This window comes from Hoplias malabaricus, chromosome X2 (assembly GCF_029633855.1).
Source record: "Hoplias malabaricus isolate fHopMal1 chromosome X2, fHopMal1.hap1, whole genome shotgun sequence".
In the NCBI taxonomy this organism is placed as follows: Eukaryota; Metazoa; Chordata; class Actinopteri; order Characiformes; family Erythrinidae; genus Hoplias; species Hoplias malabaricus.
The window spans coordinates 18,085,948-18,104,084 of record NC_089819.1 but is presented as its reverse complement, the minus strand read 5'-3'; the positions used below and the strand labels follow the sequence as shown (position 1 = coordinate 18,104,084).

General features: G+C 37.6%; 1 protein-coding gene across 1 annotated transcript; it reads left to right on the top strand.

The window, feature by feature from the left end:
* The first annotated feature begins 3,013 nt into the window (after positions 1-3,013).
* Positions 3,014-18,048, top strand: LOC136677353 (solute carrier family 13 member 2-like). Its single transcript, XM_066654881.1, has 12 exons — positions 3,014-3,115; positions 7,763-7,891; positions 11,161-11,297; positions 11,478-11,692; positions 12,150-12,345; positions 12,647-12,769; positions 12,884-13,093; positions 13,487-13,593; positions 15,338-15,456; positions 16,857-17,018; positions 17,295-17,432; positions 17,896-18,048. The coding sequence occupies exons 1-12, from the start codon at positions 3,014-3,016 to the stop codon at positions 18,046-18,048; spliced, it is 1,791 nt and encodes a 596-aa protein (XP_066510978.1).
* The last annotated feature ends 89 nt before the right edge of the window (positions 18,049-18,137 follow it).

Genomic DNA, 18,137 nt, shown 5'->3' with positions numbered 1-18,137 from the left:
AGGTAAATTGCTGAGGTGTGAGAACAAGTGTGTGAAAGTTTAAAGCATAAAATAAATGTATCACATTTACACAGCATCAGAATGAAATATGGATTTTTGGCTGAAAATAGAACGTTTTTTCCCCTCCCTATTTTTGATGTATTAAACCAGGATTATGGAGTATTTATCAGCTATAAGGACCTGACCTCAAACATCTTTCCCAATAATGTCAAGTGCGGTCTTTCAGTTATGGACAAAAATGCACTTTAACCATAATCTGTAGAGGGGCTTCAGACAGAATAGGACATAAGATAAATAAAATAAATTATTATAATTATGTTTTCTGTCCTTGTATCCTCATGTTAAAAATGTGAAAAAAATATCTAGAGTGGGCCATTATATATGGATACACCTTAATAAAATGGAAATGGTTGGTGATATTAACTTCCTGTTTGAGGCACATTAGTTTATGGGAGGGGGAAAACTTTTCAAGATGGGTGGTGACCATGGCAGCCATTTTGAAGTCAGCCATTTTGGATTCAACATTTGTTTTTTCAATGGGAAGATGGTCATGTGACACATCAAACTTATTGGGAATTTCACAAGAAAAACAATGTTGTGCTTGCTGTTTTAACGTAACTCAATTTTACAAGTTTCTCTTTGTTTACAGCCATTGACATGTCGCAGAGGTTAACACGTGAGGAGCAGTTAGAAATTGTGTTGATGCCCGGTGAACACAGTAACTGGGTCATTGCAGCAGATATCAGTGCAAGACACCCTGTGAGACCACCCATCTCCCATGCTACAGTTAGCAAACTGCTTGCCAAGTTTCGTGAAACTGGTTCAGTGTTGGATTTGCCAAAATGAGGACGCATGAAAACTGTCACTAATGAAGAAACATCAGTGGCTGTTCTAGCTTCATTCAGCAAGAGCCCACAGCGTAGCACTCGCCGCATGTCACTGGAGAGTGGCATCAGTTTGAAATTCCCAATGAGTTTGATGTGTCACATGAACCTCTTCCCATTGAAAAATCAAATGTTGGATCCAAAATGGCCGACTTCAAAATGGATGCCATGGTCACCACCCATCTTGAAAAGCTTTCCCCCTCCCATATACTAATGTGCCACAAATAGGAAGTTAATATCACCAACCATTTCCATTTTATTAAGATGTATCCATATAAATGGTCCTTCCGGTAGTTTCTGGTTGTTTAGATAATAGCTAACAAATCACACAGAAACACGATGCAGGTTCACACTGAATACATTTTGTTGTCATTGCAAAGCAGTACAATGAAATTAAGACTCCGCATTTAACCTGTGGCAGTGAACACACACACACATACACAGTTGGCAATTTTAACACGTATTTGGCTGGTGAACATATAAACACACATCCAGAAAGGCACTGGGTAGCAGTTGCTTAAGGGCACATTAGCCATGGTTCCACCAGCATATTTCCTGCTGGGCCAGGAGGCTGAAAGAGTGACCTTTCAGTCCCAAGCTTGCTTCTATAACCTTTAAGTCATGGCTGCTCCAGATTGATTGTAATACAGTGATTAGAATACATGTGACTATGATAGACTCTGTCAGAAGAGTGGACATTATTAATGCATCTATCTAATGTTTGTTCCTATTATACGGATGTTTGATCCAGTGATTCCTGTGCCACACAGGGATACCAACCGTGTAGATCTAGTCTCTGTAGGTGAGCGTTCCCCTATGACAGTGAAATTATTAAAATAAGACCTGGCCAGTTACGTTGGTGCCTTCACTCTGTCAGGTAAGGGAAGATTTCCATAACAAAAAGCATCGTATAATTGGTTATAAATTTTATGCTGCTGTTCTCTAGTGGCCATTAGTCCAAACTGCATGAGCTTGTGAACGTTGGCATACATAGAGCATTCAAATGCAATGTGGTCCCATTCATGTGATTTTTTTTTTTTTTGTGAGAAGTTTAAAAAAAAAAAAGATGGATGCTCTCAAGATGCCATGTTGATTTTAACCTTTCTATGGGTGTTTTTTATGGAAGCAAAACAACTGAATATGTGTTCATTGTGGATGTTTAAAAACAACATTGCTCTTTAGAATTAATTTACAATTTTACATTATTATTTGACATTTTACTGTATTGAAAATTTAAATTTGTTCGACTTAAGACTTAAGACAGCTTAAGACTTTGGAGGGTGTTCATGTGGTGCCTCCTGGAAGGAAACTCCTTTTTCTGGTAACACCACTTGAATGCAGCAAGAGGTCATGATCCACAAACTGTCCTGTAAGGAACAAACTGCATATAACGGGTCCACAGCAAACCCAAATGTGGTGTTTTGGACACTGGTCAGCCACCAAAACCATACTCAATGACAAGGTTTAAGTAGCACAAGACCAGCATAATCCGGTGTAGAAGTTGTGTTGGTTTAAACAGGTGTTAGTGCATTTTAAAATGGCCAGGTGCAACATAATTACAATGTAACTTACCACAAACATGACATAGCTGAAGTAAAACTTTTTTTCCTTGTTTTCTTTTTAAATGTCACTTATTTAGGTTTAATAACTGAAGACATAATATAAAAGTCCTTTCAAATATTTTTCCTAGAATCACACATTAAAACATGGATATTAATTTGTTAGAAGATGTGATTATCATAACCGAACAGATTATACAAAAGTAGCCTTGATAACTGATTCAGATTGTCCAGCAATAAAGACCCCTAGTCTAACTCTAATTCAGATTTAGCCATTCACCACACTGTCCTTCACAAGCCTCTCCATCTAAACACATTCAGATTGATGTATGTAAAGCTGGTCTAAATACAGCATTGTCAACACATTTCTGAAGGTATGGTTCTTTACTTATCTGTAGCCTCATAAACAACAGAAGTTAATGTTTAATTCTGTATGTAGGATTTATAAACCCCTGTGTTATCTTTATCTGAAATCACAGCTTTTCAGCAGCATTATAAAGTATATGCTTTAATTAAAAGGTTTCCCTCTTCGTCTTCACTTGTGCTTGTACCCCAAACTGCAGGTGGATTATGGGGAGCTTTGGGAGACAGCTGTGGAATTACAGAAACTTTCTTGTGGCTTTTCTCACTCCTTTGCTGCTCCTGCCTCTGCCATTGGTTGTCAGCACCTCGGTAAGTGTATGTGTGGGTAGTGAATAGGTATCTCTAGAGCCTCAGTATGCTTGATGCACAAAGTTAAAACCCAATTTCTCTAAGCCAGTTAACAACTGCATTGTCCTTTATATAAGGGGATTTCTATGATTGTAGGAATAGGCTGTTCTCTCTGGTTTGTTACCATTCAGTAGCTCCATATGGTGGAACAGTGTGTTTGAAGGAAAAAAAATGTTATTTACTGTTTGAATTGCCACAGAAAATCATTTGTAACTTGAATTGTTTAGTTTTAGCTGTTGCCTGAAATTTGAGACATACCCACCCTAAGTAATTTGAAACAACAAAAATAAGTCAATATTATCCACCTGTAGAGTAGGAGTAGAGCAATATACTAATCTCAGGTTGTGCTTTTCAATGTTTGGAGTTCTTTTTGTTGTCTAAAAACTCCAGATTCTGTTCTCTGACAGGAGCAGGGAGTTTTTTTTTTAACCTACTTACAGACACTGGGGCTTTGTGATCACAATAAACTGGTTTGACCATGAAAAACATGTCTAATGTGTTTACAAAGCTCCGGAGTCTGTAAACAGCAAAAAAACCTCTCTTGGTCCAGTATGCTAGGCTTTCTCTCTGCTCATGGCAGAGCAAAGCATCTCAACTTTTTTAGTCAGTGGAGAGAACTCCACACATTGAAATGCATGAACCAAGATAAGGATATTGCTCTATTCCTGGGCCATAGATGGGTAATAGATTCTCACTTTTTTTTTTTTTCATTTTTGGATTACTTAAGGTGGAAATGTCTCTAAATTTGAGAGATTGCAAAATGCTACCAAACTTGAGTTACAAATGAGTTTCTGTGGTAACTCAATCAGTTAATTACACAAAGCTTCTGAATATAAACAAATGAGAGAGAACAGTGTTTCCCCTTTGTAAGTGATGACTAATTACAATAAATAAAGTAAAAAAGTCTCAGTTTGTCTGTTGGGTTTTCCAGGCCGTCTGAATCATTTTCCAGAATGAAAGATGCTACTTTCACTTTACTCTAATTCAAGAATTCCTGAGGTAATTTATCCACTGTGTGTGCGGCCCTCAAACAATATAACCATAATAATCATCATAGTATTCAAATTTCTGTAAATCTGTTCGACCAAAACAAGTAAAAAAAAAAGGCATTTCTATATTACACCATGTAATCTGGAACATCTCTAGTGTCGCCTGGAAAATTACACTGCCTGAACGTCTTATCAGACCATCAGATTTTTTTTCAGAAACCAGTTTGAGTGACCTTCTATATTTATTCACCCTCTTATCACAGCTGTTTAGGTCGAACTATCACATGCTCTGCTCTGTGGTATGTGTCTATTTGTCGGCAGACTTCCTTTGTTTCACATAATGCAAGAAAAAAGGCAGCGGTGCTATAAAACTAAGCTATTAAAATTCTATAGGTGAAATGTCACAATACAACAATTTCACAGTGCTTAGGTTAAGATATGTAATACAGTGTGCAGAATTATTAGGCAAGTTGTATTTGAGAGGATTCTTTTTATTATTGAACAACTTTGTTCTCAATCAACCCAAAAGACTCATAAATCATCATCATCATCATTTTCTTCTCCGCTTCTCCATTTCAGGGTCACGGAGACTCATAAATATCAAAGCTTAATAATAAATAAATAAATAATAAATTTTTGGAAGTTGAGGTGGGTTTTTTTTAGATTTGGCTATCTTAGGAGGATATCTGTTTGTGCAGGTAACTATTACTGTGCAGAATTATTAGGCAACTTAATAAAAACAAATGTATACCCATCTCACTTGTATATTTTCACCAGGTAAACCAATATAACAACACAAAATTTAGAAATAAACATTTCTGACATTCAAAAACAAAACCAAAAACAAATCAGTTGCTTGATCTGTTTACGATCAACATTGCGTGCAGCAGCCACCACAGCCACCCAGACACTGTTCAGAGAGGTGTACTGTTTTTCCTCCCTGTAGGTCTCACATTTTATGAGGGACCACAGGTTCTCTATGGCGTTCAGATCAGGTGAACAAGGGGGCCATGTCATTATTTTTTATAACCTTTACTGGCCAGTCACACTGTGGAGTATTTGGATGCATGTGATGGAGCATTGTCCTGCATGAAAATCATGTCTTTCTTGAACGATAGTGACTTCTTCCTGTACCACTGCTTGAAGATGTCTTCCAGAAACTGGCAGTAGGTCTGGGAGTTGAGCTTCACTCCATCCTCAACTCGAAAAGGTCCCAAAAGTCCATCTTTGATGATACCAGCCCATACCAGTACCCCACCTCCACCTTGCTGGCGTCTGAGTTGGAGTGGAGCTCTCTGCCCTTTACTGATCCAGCCTCTCGCCCATCCATCTGGCCCATCAAGAGTCACTCTGATTTTTCTAAGGTATTATGGACTGATGAAATGAGTCTTAAGATATTTCTTGACCCAGTCTTGACATTTTATCTTATGTTTCTTGTTCAAAGGTGGTTGTTTTTTTGCCTTCCGTACCTTGGCCATGTCCCTGAGTACCGCACACCTTGTGCTTCTTGATACTCCAGTAACGTTGCAGTTCTGAAATATGGCAAAACTGATGGCAAATGGCATCTTGGCAGCTTCATGCTTGATTTTCCTCTATTTATGGTCAGTTATATATTGCCTTTTTTTCAAACACATTTCTTGCGACCGTGTTGGCTATTTGACATGAAACACTTGATTGTTCGGTGATCCCGCTTCAAAAGTTTGGCAATTTCAAGACTGCTGCATCCCTCTGCAAAATCTCACAATTTTTGACTTTTCAGAGTCCATCAAATCTCTCTTCTGACCCATTTTGCCAAAGGAAAGGAAGTTGCCTAATAATTACGCACACCTCATATAGGGTGTTGATGTCATTAGACCATGACCCTTCTCATTACAGAGATGCAAATCACCTGATTTACTTAATTGGTAGTTGGCTTTCAAGCCTATACAGCTTGGAGTAGGACAACATGTATAAAAAGGATGATGTGATCAAAATACTCATTAGCCTAATAATTCTGCACACACTGTATTGTGATTCACCATGTACAACAACAAAGAAAGCATTCCATTCATGTAAATATACATTTTATTTTTTGCTCTTCATTTACCATTATTAAAACAAAAGTGAATAGTGAGATAGTTATTTTCTTCACATTTACATATCTTGAGTAACTTATAGTAAAACCAGACTATTAGACTTACATGCCACGCTATAATGTTTCACCGTGTAAATATTATAAAATGGAACCTTAAGGTTAGGATTGGTCTAGGAACATCTTTCTAATGACTAGTAAAATGTACTCAAGCATTTGAATATGTGTACTTTTAAACAGTAAAAAAAACCTGTTTCCAGAAAAGTTGGGACATGTTGTAAAGTGGTATAAAAACTTGAATCTGTTATTTGTCTTTTTTTATATATGTGATGTAGAGGCCTATATTGCTCTCTTAAGTTGATATCTTTTGACAGTAACAATATGTCTATTTCAGGCTTCATTCTGCTGAAGTTACAACAGCATGGCTTTGTGAACACAGTTTGTGTGTGTGTGTGTGTGTGTGTGTGTGTGTGTGTGGGCATAACTAGTCCACATCTATCTTCTACTGAAAATGTATGGTACATCATGAAGAGAAGAATCAGACAGGGTGCGTGTTGGTGAAGGAACAGTGCTGTCTCCTCTCTCATCATCCACAGCTGAAGTGGCATTAAACATGTCATTTTACGGGTTTTAGCAGTTTTCATTTTTACACCAGTGGATTCTGTGCCAGATATCAAGGCATTACACTTCTCAGCCTCCTTGGAAAAGGTCTTTGCCAAGACACTGAAAAAGAGAATTGGTCTGATAGTTGAACCACGAAGGATTCATGGATTTGTGGATTCAGAAAGAACCGTGCAGGTTTGGTCCTGGCTGTGGAAAAGCTGATCAACTCTTCATCTTTTGGCAGAGAATTGAGGGTCATGTTAGTTTGCTACTCCACCCTTCATCTGTTTTGCTGATATTTAAAAAGGCATATCAGTGTGTTTCCTGAGTTATTCTGTAGGGATTTTCAATGAGTATAGGGTGCCAGGGTCACTCAAGCAAATTGTTCAGTCCTTATGCATTTGTAATCGAGAGTGAGATGCAGGCATAGCCTGGGACACAAAGGCTTCCGTTGGGGGTTCAGGAAATGTCATCTCTGTCTTTTGTGGATGATGTTGCACTCCTGATTTCTTTTTATGGAAGCCTTCAGCAAGCAATTGAGAAGTTTGCTGTCAAGTTGGGAAGCAGTCAGTATGCAGATCAGCACCTCCAAGTTTGAAGCCATGGTTGCCTCCGAGATAAAAAAAAACAGCATTCTCAAACCAGATAGGATGAGAGTGCCTATCTCTGGGTCTTGTTCAGGAGGATGAGAAGAGGAAAGTCATGAGAGTCATGAGGAAGGAACATGAGATCGACAGTAGTTCTTATTTACAATGGCAGCCTGCCAATCAAAGCATGTGTATCATACTTACCACTTTTTTATATAGTCCCTTTTTCCTTTTAAGTGTTCAATTTCATTCTGTTTTGTTCACACCACTGATTATTGTGTGAGTTAAAACAAAAGTGGTGATAAAAACCCTGTGCATATCAGTTAATATCCTCTTTGTAAAACATTTTGACTTGCAGGAAGCTAAATGTGGCTTTGTGGTCCTCCTCATGGCACTGTACTGGTGTACAGAGTGTGTCCCGCTGGCGGTCACCTCTCTGCTCCCTGTGGTTCTCTTTCCCATAATGGGCATTATGAAGTCGGAACAGGTACGCTCCACAGCATAAGACAATTTCTTTGCAGAGTGAAAGCCTGATATATATATGGGACCTTTAAAAATTGTTCAGATGGCTCTTGAATGTTCAAGGTTCTACACAAAACTACTGATTTTGCTAAAAGCCTTAAAAATCTACTGAACTCTAGTTTATTTATTCAGTATATTTTTGCTGTCCAAAACTTTCATGCATCATACAAACACAAGATGTCATTTGTGTCATGTTAAACTTTCAGAAATATTAGACCAATAGAAATTCTATTGGATTAAATGTCTTTGCATTAACTATTAGAAGTTAAGGAGGTCTCCTCTAAACATGCCAGGGTGGATATACTTGACTTTTTGGCATTTTTTTGTGGCTGAGAAACTGAATAGAGTGTGTGTGTGTGTGTGTGTGTGTTATGGCGGCAGATAGCTTTTAAGAACGTAACGGCAGGGAGACGACAAAGAGAACTGAGGAAGATAGGCAAAGATGAGCTGGCCTACATGTGGATGATTAGGAGATCGAAGGCTATAAACATTGTTCTTAATAACAGCACATACCCAGAAACAGTGCCCAGTGCCAGCGATGTGAATCATGTTTATAAATATCAGGACTGTGAGAACTATGGAAGTCCTCCGTGGAAGGAACTGTTAGATCTAAATCTTCCAAGTGAGGAGCCTGATACTACCCTATTTTCATTAGAAGAAATTGAAAGTGTGATTAAGGGCCTTCCAAAGAATAAAGCTAGTGGATCAGATGGTGTCACATATGAAATTATAAAAGTTAATAAACAGCGAATTTGTGGAATAGTGAAACAAATATTTAATGTTTGTCTGATTAATAAGAAAGTACCGGACTCTTGGAAGGGTGCTTTTATCCACAGGATTCCGAAAAAGGACAATGTGCCCGATGACCCGACTACATGGAGGGATGTCTCTCTGCTTCCTACTATTTATAAGATTTTTATGAAAGGTATCAACCGTATATTACCATGGCTGATGGAAACAGGATTATTATCCCCAAATCAAAAAGCCCATATAAATCGACAGGGCATGAATGAGCATGTCTTCAGTTTGAAAACTGGAATTGATGATTTTAAACATGAATCTGCTAAATTTTATGCTGTGTTTTTGGACTTTAGAGATGCTTTTGGCACACTACCCCATGAAATAATGATAAGACTGCTGGAAGAAGTTAATGTACTGAGAGTATACGTGGACATAATTAGAGATGTATACAACAGCTCATTTCTGCAAGTGATCTGTGGAAATCAAATCACTGAGCCAATCAGACTTAACATAGGGATAAAGACTGGATGTCCTTGGAGTGCAGTTAATTTTATCATCGCCATAAATCATTGGATCAAGTGGCTTTGTCAATGTGCTCCTTTGGATGTAAGATCTCCGATCCCAGTCCAAGGTTTTGCAGATGATGTGCTGTTGGCATCGAGGGAGGAGAGTGTCATCAGAAACATGCTCCTGTGTACGGACAAGTTTCTGCAGTGGTCTCACTTAGAGATGAAGAGTTCAAAGTGCGCTGTGTTCTATGAAAGACGCAGCGGGGTGAATAGATGGTATAGAGCTAAAAGTGATAAACCACCTGCATTTACTATTGATGGAGAGATGATTAGAGTGTATGGAAGGCATGGGACACCAGTTTAATGTCGCTGGAGAATGGGAGAAGCAAATAAAGGACATTGTAAAAAGCTTCACCTCCAGGTTGGACTTAATAAGTTCCTCACCTTTACCTGTAGTTATGAAACTGCAAGCTGTTCATGAAGTTGCACTGGCTAATGTGCAGCACTTGTTTGCTAACATTCACATACCAAAATGTACTTTGGATGAGAGGAATAATAAAACAGTGTATGTGGTGAGGAAGTGGATAGGTTTAAATTCTCATTCAACAAGATGTGTTTTGTTTCATAACAGAAGGGAAGGTGGACTAGGGGTCCCAAATATTGAGTGGATCTATGTAGCAACTAGGATTTGTCATTTGCTGCAGATGTTGAATAATGACGATTTAGCAGCTCAGCAGCTGGCTCGAGCTTCACTTATTTTAGATTTTACAAAGCGTAAGATCTCAACTGCAGGAGAAGGAGAAGATAATTTTTGGGGATTTAGGAAGAAGCTGAATGGGAAGTTGGATGTGAATGTGAGTGGATTTGGAGTACGATCAGACTGGCCTGATTTAAATGATCTCTGTAACAGGGCTCATATACAGCTGAGTTGGAGGGATAGTAGAGGTCAGTTAGTAAAGGTTAGTGATGAACTGATACAAGATTCAAATGTCTGTGTGGAGGCAGAGATTGAAGACAATGGGATATTTAAGAAATTGAATATGGATCACTGTAGAACTGAGATTTTGAATGTCTTTCAGTCTCGGTTGCGACGGCGCTGGATGGAGCTGCGTTTACAAGGCAAATTAGCATGTTTGCCCTTTGTGGACCAGTTAGTGTCTCATGTTGTGTTGGGAAGCTCTGAACTTGATCAACAGTTCTTTAGCTTTGTAGTTAAAGCTCGCCTCCAAGTGTTACCAACAAAGTATAATCTGTCTCTTTGGTATTCGTTACAGCATAAACATTATTGTTTATTGCACGATAATCAAGAGGCTGAATCTGTAGCACACATCATGGACGGTTGTCCAGCTCTTAAAGGACTTTATATTCTTAGACATGACCGAATTGTACATTTATTAAGTAAGGAGTTTGTATCTATGTGTCGTTCAAAAACGGTAATTCATGTGAATGAAAGGGTTAAGGTAGAGTGGTTTTTATCTTTGAACCAGGAGAGGTCACAGGTCGCTTTTAGTAACTGTCCGAATTCTCCTGACATTGTTCTGATTAATGAAGGGAGGAGGAGTGTGATGATTGTGGAAGTTGGATGCTCTTACGATGGATATATGGAGTTGTGTTACACCTCTAAAGTCCTAAAATATCAGCCACTGATGGAGATTCTTCTCCTGTAAAGTAGTTGCCTTGGTGTTTGGAAGTTTAGGGCACGTTCACAGGCTGTGTGTGCATGGCCTACGGATTGTAGGACTGGGAAAGAAGAAGGCCAAGCACATAGTGAAGTATTGTTCTGTTTATGCAGTTATAGGGAGTCAGTTTATCTGCAGAAGACGCTGTCATCTGTCTCCATGAGAAATGCATACTGTGAATTTAATTATGAACTGTGCAATGACTCTGAACCATTATTTGGGTTTTATATGATATTGTATTTTATATGTTAAATCCAAATAAAGTATTATATGTGTGTGTGTGTGTGTGTGTGTTTCTTCTGCAGGTTTGTCAAAACTATATGGGTGAAGCTAGCATCATGGGAGCTGGTGGACTGATAGTGGCAATAGCTTTTGAACATTGGAACCTCCACAAACGCCTTGCTCTGGGTATTCTCCTGCTGGTGGGGGCGAGGCCAGCTCTGTGAGACACTGAATACTGTTGAGTTTAAAAAAGAGCATGAAAAAGATTGTATTACTATACTAATTTGGTACAAAAAAAGTAAAAATTGAAAGCAAAAAAAAGTTAAAGAAGAGAAGCCTTCAATATTGTTTTGAAAATATATCTATAAAAGCACTTTCCTCCTTTTATTCTTTTTCTCAGGTTGATGATGGGGTTTATGATCGTTTCAGCCTTCCTTTCTATGTGGGTCAGTTCTGTTGGGTCCACAGCAATGATGCTGCCCATCGTCCACTCAATTCTGGAGCACCTCAGAAAGAGTGAGGCTGAGGCTGAAGCTGAAGAAAAGCAGATGAGCAGAGTCAGTCAGGATTTACACCTCACTCAGACCAAACACAGCACTGAGGAAACGAGAACAGGTGAGAGAACGGAGGGAAACAATGCACCATAATATCAGTTCATGTTCAGTCAACCTTCATAAGTCTCCAGTGAGTTAAATGAGCAATCAGTCATTTCCACAGAGATTCTTCTTCACATTATGAAACAAACAGGTATCAGCAACTAAATATATCATGAACATGGCTGGACACATGTGGGGAAGATACTCCTTGGAGTATAACTTGGTAACTTCAGGGACTTCAAAGAAATTTGATTCTTCAACTGATGTGAGTTAGAAATAATGTAAAACTAATAAATATATTCATAAATATTGTTTGCAATTTTGAAATAGTAAAATTACTTATTCCACCTTTAAATGCATTAAAAGAGTGACAGTTTATTCAAACTTAAATTGAGTTTGTGATTTAAATAGTTTTAATCAGTGTAAATCAAATCAATTTTTTACTTGTTTAATGGAGAATCTGGTAAATTCAGCAGTTTTTTCCGCTGTGGAGGAGGAGCCAAACCCAGAGGAACTCTGCCATACTGAAGCAGAGCAGCTGAAACAAGAGCAAAAATATGTGAATCTCAGAAAAGGAATGAGTCTGTGTGTCTGCTATGCTGCCAGCATTGGGGGAACAGCCACTTTGACTGGCTCCTTCCCCAACCTCATTCTCAAAGGCCAGATTGACAAGTAAGAAAGACTTAATCAACTATTATAATATCTTTACCCAGAACTATAAACAAGACTTGGAAAGCCTTGTTTTGCTGGATCGCAGTATCTTCATAGATCCACAGCTGGATCACAGTCATTTATGTGGATCCAAAACAATATATATATATATATATTTGTTTGTGTATTTATTTATTTACATCATTGCATTACTTTCTTCACATGAATCTGACAGTTTTATCAGAACAAAAATGAATTTATCTGCTGTAAGAATTGAAGAAACATATGTACATTCCATAATGTCCTATGTGTTCCAATGCAGATTATTTCCTGAAAATGGAGGTGTGATCAACTATACCAGCTGGTTTCTGTTTTCCTTCCCCCACATGGTGCTGATGCTTTTTCTCTCTTGGCTGTTTATGCAGTTCATGTACTTGGGCTTCAAGTAAGTCATAAGAAAGTGTATTTTACTGTAGAGTTATATTTCAACAGAGGTGGTGGAATTGGTAACCGCTGAGTGAAATAAACTGGATGATGTTTTTCTCTCCTTGCTCTACAGTGTGAAGCAGACATTTGGCTGCAGGAAGGCCAGCACCAGTGAGAGGCTGGTGTACAAGGCAATGAAGATAGAGTACAGGAAGCTAGGCAGAATGAGTTTTCCTGAGTGGTGTGTGTTAGTGCTCTTTATTTTGCTTGTGTTACTGTGGTTTACACGTGAGCCTGGATTCTCCACTGGCTGGGGCTCACTGCTCTTTAACAAGGACAGAAAGTAAGTCTACACACATACATAAGTACATATACACACATACTTCAAATCAGCCAGTACCGTTGAATAACACATCATAAACTCTTCATTTGTTGGCAAGTCTAATAATTCAATCTAATCTTTAAAGGCTATTATTGGATAAAAAAAACTATACTATTATTATAACAAGATATATATCAAGATATAATAAGTAACTTGTATTTCAAGCAGCAAGTGTTAACTGAACATCAGCTCTCTACATAAAACATAGTAGTAACACATAAACATTTATTATATTGTAGTTTTAAAAATCAACTATATTCCTTCCATCCTACATTTTCATATCAAACATTATCTTTATAGCTGCAATAAGCTTAGATCTTGAGATTAGTCACAAGTTTTTACTTTGTATTTCAGGTTTGTGACAGACTCCACAGTCTCCGTTGTTATCGGCGTACTGTTCTTCATCATCCCCTCCAGAATGCACTTCTCATGTTACAAATTTGGTTCTTTAAATATAAGTGGTATGTTTCATGTCACACCTATCTGTTTTCAATATTGGTATTCATTAACTCACAAAATTTACCACATTTTAACATTCGTTAATTTTTTATTGAGTGCGGCACGGTGGCGCAGCAGGTAGTGTCACAGTCACACAGCTCCAGGGACCTGGAGGTTGTGGGTTCGATTCCCGCTCCAGGTGACTGTCTGTGAGGAGTTGGTGTGTTCTCCCCGTGTCCGCGTGGGTTTCCTCCGGGTGCTCCGGTTTCCTCCAACAGTCCAAAAACACACGTTGCAGGTCGATTGGTGACTCAAAAGTGTCCGTAGGTGTGTGTGTGTTGCCCTGTGAAGGACTGACGCCCCCTCCAGGGTGTATTCCTGCCTTGCGCCCAATGATTCCAGGTAGGCTCTGGACCCACCGCGACCCTGAATTAGATAAGTGGTTACAGATAATGAATGAATAATTTTTTATTAAGTTTTATTCATTTCCCCGCTTTTCCTTTTCATATATATGTTGTTCCTTAATATAACTAGCACTGGTCTGCAATGGAATTTAGTGAATAAACATTTAAATACATTTATATGCATTAAAACTATTTTTGAAAGAAATAAACAATTTAAATTCCTGCAACCACAATTAAAAAAAAACAAGTAAGACTAAGAAATTCTGCATGAAGGAAAATACATAGATTCTTGGCCATTTTGTAAAATTTGTCTTATTGGTTGCCAGTGTAATCACATGTCATAGTTATTAATGCAAATATCCAAAAATTTGCAAATCAATTATAAAAAAAAAGCAATCAAAAGCAACTCTTAGGCAAAATCACATGTGCATAAGTTTACAAAAAGTTTGGGGTGCAACATGTTTGTCCTTACGTTTGTACCCATCTGATCACCTGGATCACAAAGACCACTACATCTCATCTTAAAGGTTTTGAAAGTGCTCTGTCATTGAGAGAAAAAAGTTCTATGTTGAGGGGATTCATACATTACAATACACCTGACATTAGGTATTGTGCCATGTGAGTTTAGACGTCTGCCTGCTCCAGGGGGTCCTATTCAGTTGACAATCCATTTCTATAGGAATTACATAATTATGAGAGTTAAATTGTTTGCCAAAATTAAAACTGAAGTAAAAAATAATAGAATTAAAATTCAAATATGTTTTTGCAATTTAATTTATAAAACTTGTGTGCCGATATCCAGACAAAAATATTTAATATAATAATTATATTTGCACTCAAGTATGTGTCATCACTGACAAAAAGTTTAAAAAACCTTTTTGTCATTTCATTTTCAAAACTGGTCAAATATTAATTGAAAAAGCTAATTGGGGAAAACTCAATCCCCACTTTATATAGCTTCACTATCTGTTGCATACTGCTTTTGAAAATGAAAAGCTAAACACATATTGCATTTTCATTTTAATCTTGACACTTACTATGCAGTTCATGAAAAATAAGTAAAGCCAAGTTTTCTTTTCCCAATTATTCTTTTCATTTAATATTTGACCATTAATATACCAGAATATTTTTGAAAATGACAAAAGCTTTTTTAAAATCAGTTTTTTTTTTTATCATTTATCATTTATTTTGTCATGATATTTGCGCACACCTTTGAAAAAGAAATGGCAATTTTTTTTTTCAGTTTTCATTTTGCATCCAATGTGTGCAGAGGTGTCTGGATACTTCTGATACTTCTGGATATACTTAACTGGCTTTTATATATATATAGCAGGTTAATAAGTTTTTGCTCATTCACTGGCAGGCAGGAGGAAATGGAAGGCTCCTCCAGCTCTGATTCAGTGGAACCTGGTGCAGAGTAAGATGCCCTGGAACATTGTGCTGCTGCTTGGAGGATCATTTGCACTTGCCAAAGGGACTGAGGTATAAACATACTAACAAACTGGACATATGAATGATCACAGTGTTGACCACCAGCTTCAAAATCACGAGAATGTGTGTAGTTTATACTTTTTATACACAATTGTCCACTAGACAATACTGTGAGCAATCCAGCAGTATAGACATCAGTATAGTCATCCACCTTTCACAGGGTAGACGTTATACCAGTGATATAAGAATAACTGCAGTTACGCATAGGAATGTGGTCTTACATCAAGATAAGAAGACTCTTTTATGATGCCATATAGACCTTTTTTAAAGATCTTTAAAAACCCTAGGCTGTGTTTATTGCATTTAAAGGCGGAGTTCAATTTTAATCTATTTACAGTGTCTCTAAAAGGGTAAAAAACACATACTGTATCATTCTGACACGCTAGGCTCTCTCTCCGCTCATAGCAGTAAAACAGCATATTAGAGGTTTTTAGACAATGAACAGCCCCCAATGTTGAGAAGTATGAACTGAGATGAGGATATTGCTCTATTCCTGCCCCATAGGTTGGTAATTCTGACATGTTTTTACTATAAATGAATCCGACTCTAAATGTGGGAGAAAGTAAGCTAATAGACAGAAGGTGCTACAAAACTAAACAACTCGTGTAACACAGGAGTCTCTGTGGTAATTCAAACTGTGAAAAAATTCTTACAGAAAAGCTGAACTTCAACCACGTACAAGCAACAAGCGTTGACTTTCTGAACGTAAACAAACCAGAGCACAGCATTTCTCCACAATCGTAGCCATTTTTTAAAATGCCAGTCTATAGTAAGAGTGGCAGTGGGATACAGACATTGGTTCTTTTCTGATGTTTGAGTCTTTTTTTCTCCCTGGCCACTACACAATTTATTTAAAATGGTTCTCCAAGACTTCTTTGGTAAAGGCATTAGAAACTGAAATGAAATACATTTTAAATAAATGGTTCTTTAAATAAACAAAAATAAAACAATTTCTTTATACTTTTTGCTATTAAACAGGCACTCAGTGGAACCATTTTACCATGCAATATATATATTTTTTTCATTCAAATATTTCTTTGATGGTCCTGTATGTTTAGCTATTTATTATTTCCCCCCCCACACACACACATTAAAAGTGAATATGTATTTGACTCCTTTCACTTACAGTCACTTATGTTATGCTCTTAAATCTGTTTACTGCTTCCTTAAATAATGTTCTCTTAATTCCTTCTTGTTTTAACACCTTTTTTCTCTTAATTGCAGCAAGGGGAGGGGGGGGGGCTGTAACCCAATTTCGTTGTATAAGTAAAATGTACAATGACAAAGGTTTCATCATCATCATTTCATACAGATAGAGCTGAGTCATCAAAGTCAAAAAACACTTACACTGACAGATGTCCTTTTGTGTCTGGCTATGTGATTGTATCTAGGTTTCCAAACTCTCTATCTGGATAGGACAAACCTTGGAGCCTCTGAAGAATGTCCCCCATGTCGCCCTCTCTTTTGTAATCTGCATTGTGGTGGCTATGTTGACTGAAATTTGTAACAATGCAGTAATTGGCACTGTTGTTCTGCCAGTACTGGCCTCTATGGTGAGAACAATACAGAATAGAATTAGAAACTAAGAATAATTAAAAGCCCATGTTATGGACATATTTAAATGGTTAATGTAGTAGTATGTTAGCATTAGATAAATTACAATCAGAACTTACCAATCACTCCCCAGATCATAAAGCAATATCTGAAGGATAAAGAATAAAACGAGGTTGAAATAAGCTAAAGAAAACTATGCATAAAATTAAAGAAGGATATAGATTGTTGCATCTTTAATATTTTTGATATGTTCCACTCATGTTGCATTACTCAAGGCCAGTGCTGTAAAGCTGCACCCTCTGTACATCATGCTACCATCCACCATCTCCTCCTCCCTGGCCTTCATGCTCCCAGTGGGCACAGCCCCTAATGCCCTTACATACTCCTATGCTAACCTCAAGATCATAGACATGGTGAGGACTCTCTTCTCTCTCTGATTTTGTGAGAAATTTGTGACCCTGAACTGGACAAGTAGGTAAAGACAAGGAATGAATGAATGAATTTACTTAATAATTATCAGGGTAAGGCACCCTGAGTACTGCTGTTCTGAGCTAAAACTAGATCCAAATGTGAGTTAAGGGAACCATATTCAGCTTTGTAATCAAACAAAGCTGGATTTATAGAAAGAAGAGTTAGTGTTTGTTTAGTTTTTCTAGCATTCAAAAGATTGAAATCACATCATATTAATAACTTCTATTTTTTCTGTAATAAATTATACACTGTCTACATTGTAGATTTAAAGAATATAATTTGTATTATAGGTTAATATTTATAGATATTATGTATATTGGCATATGTCATATAAATCACCCTCAACCATGTTTTTCTTTTAAGGTCTATCACTTGTATAAAACTAATAAGTATCTGTTGTTCCAGGCAAAACCTGGTTGTGTGCTGAATTTGCTGGGGATCCTCTGCATCAACTTCGCTCTCCACACTTGGGGCATTGGCATGTTTCAATTGAATGAGCTTCCACCATGGCTCAATATCACCACCACCCCTACCCCCAACACTACCATGTTTCCATAAACTACTCTCTGATGTAGATGAATGCCTGATGATAAAACAGTTAGTTCATTTTAACAAGGCTAGGAACTGAAAAAGGAATGCATTCAAAA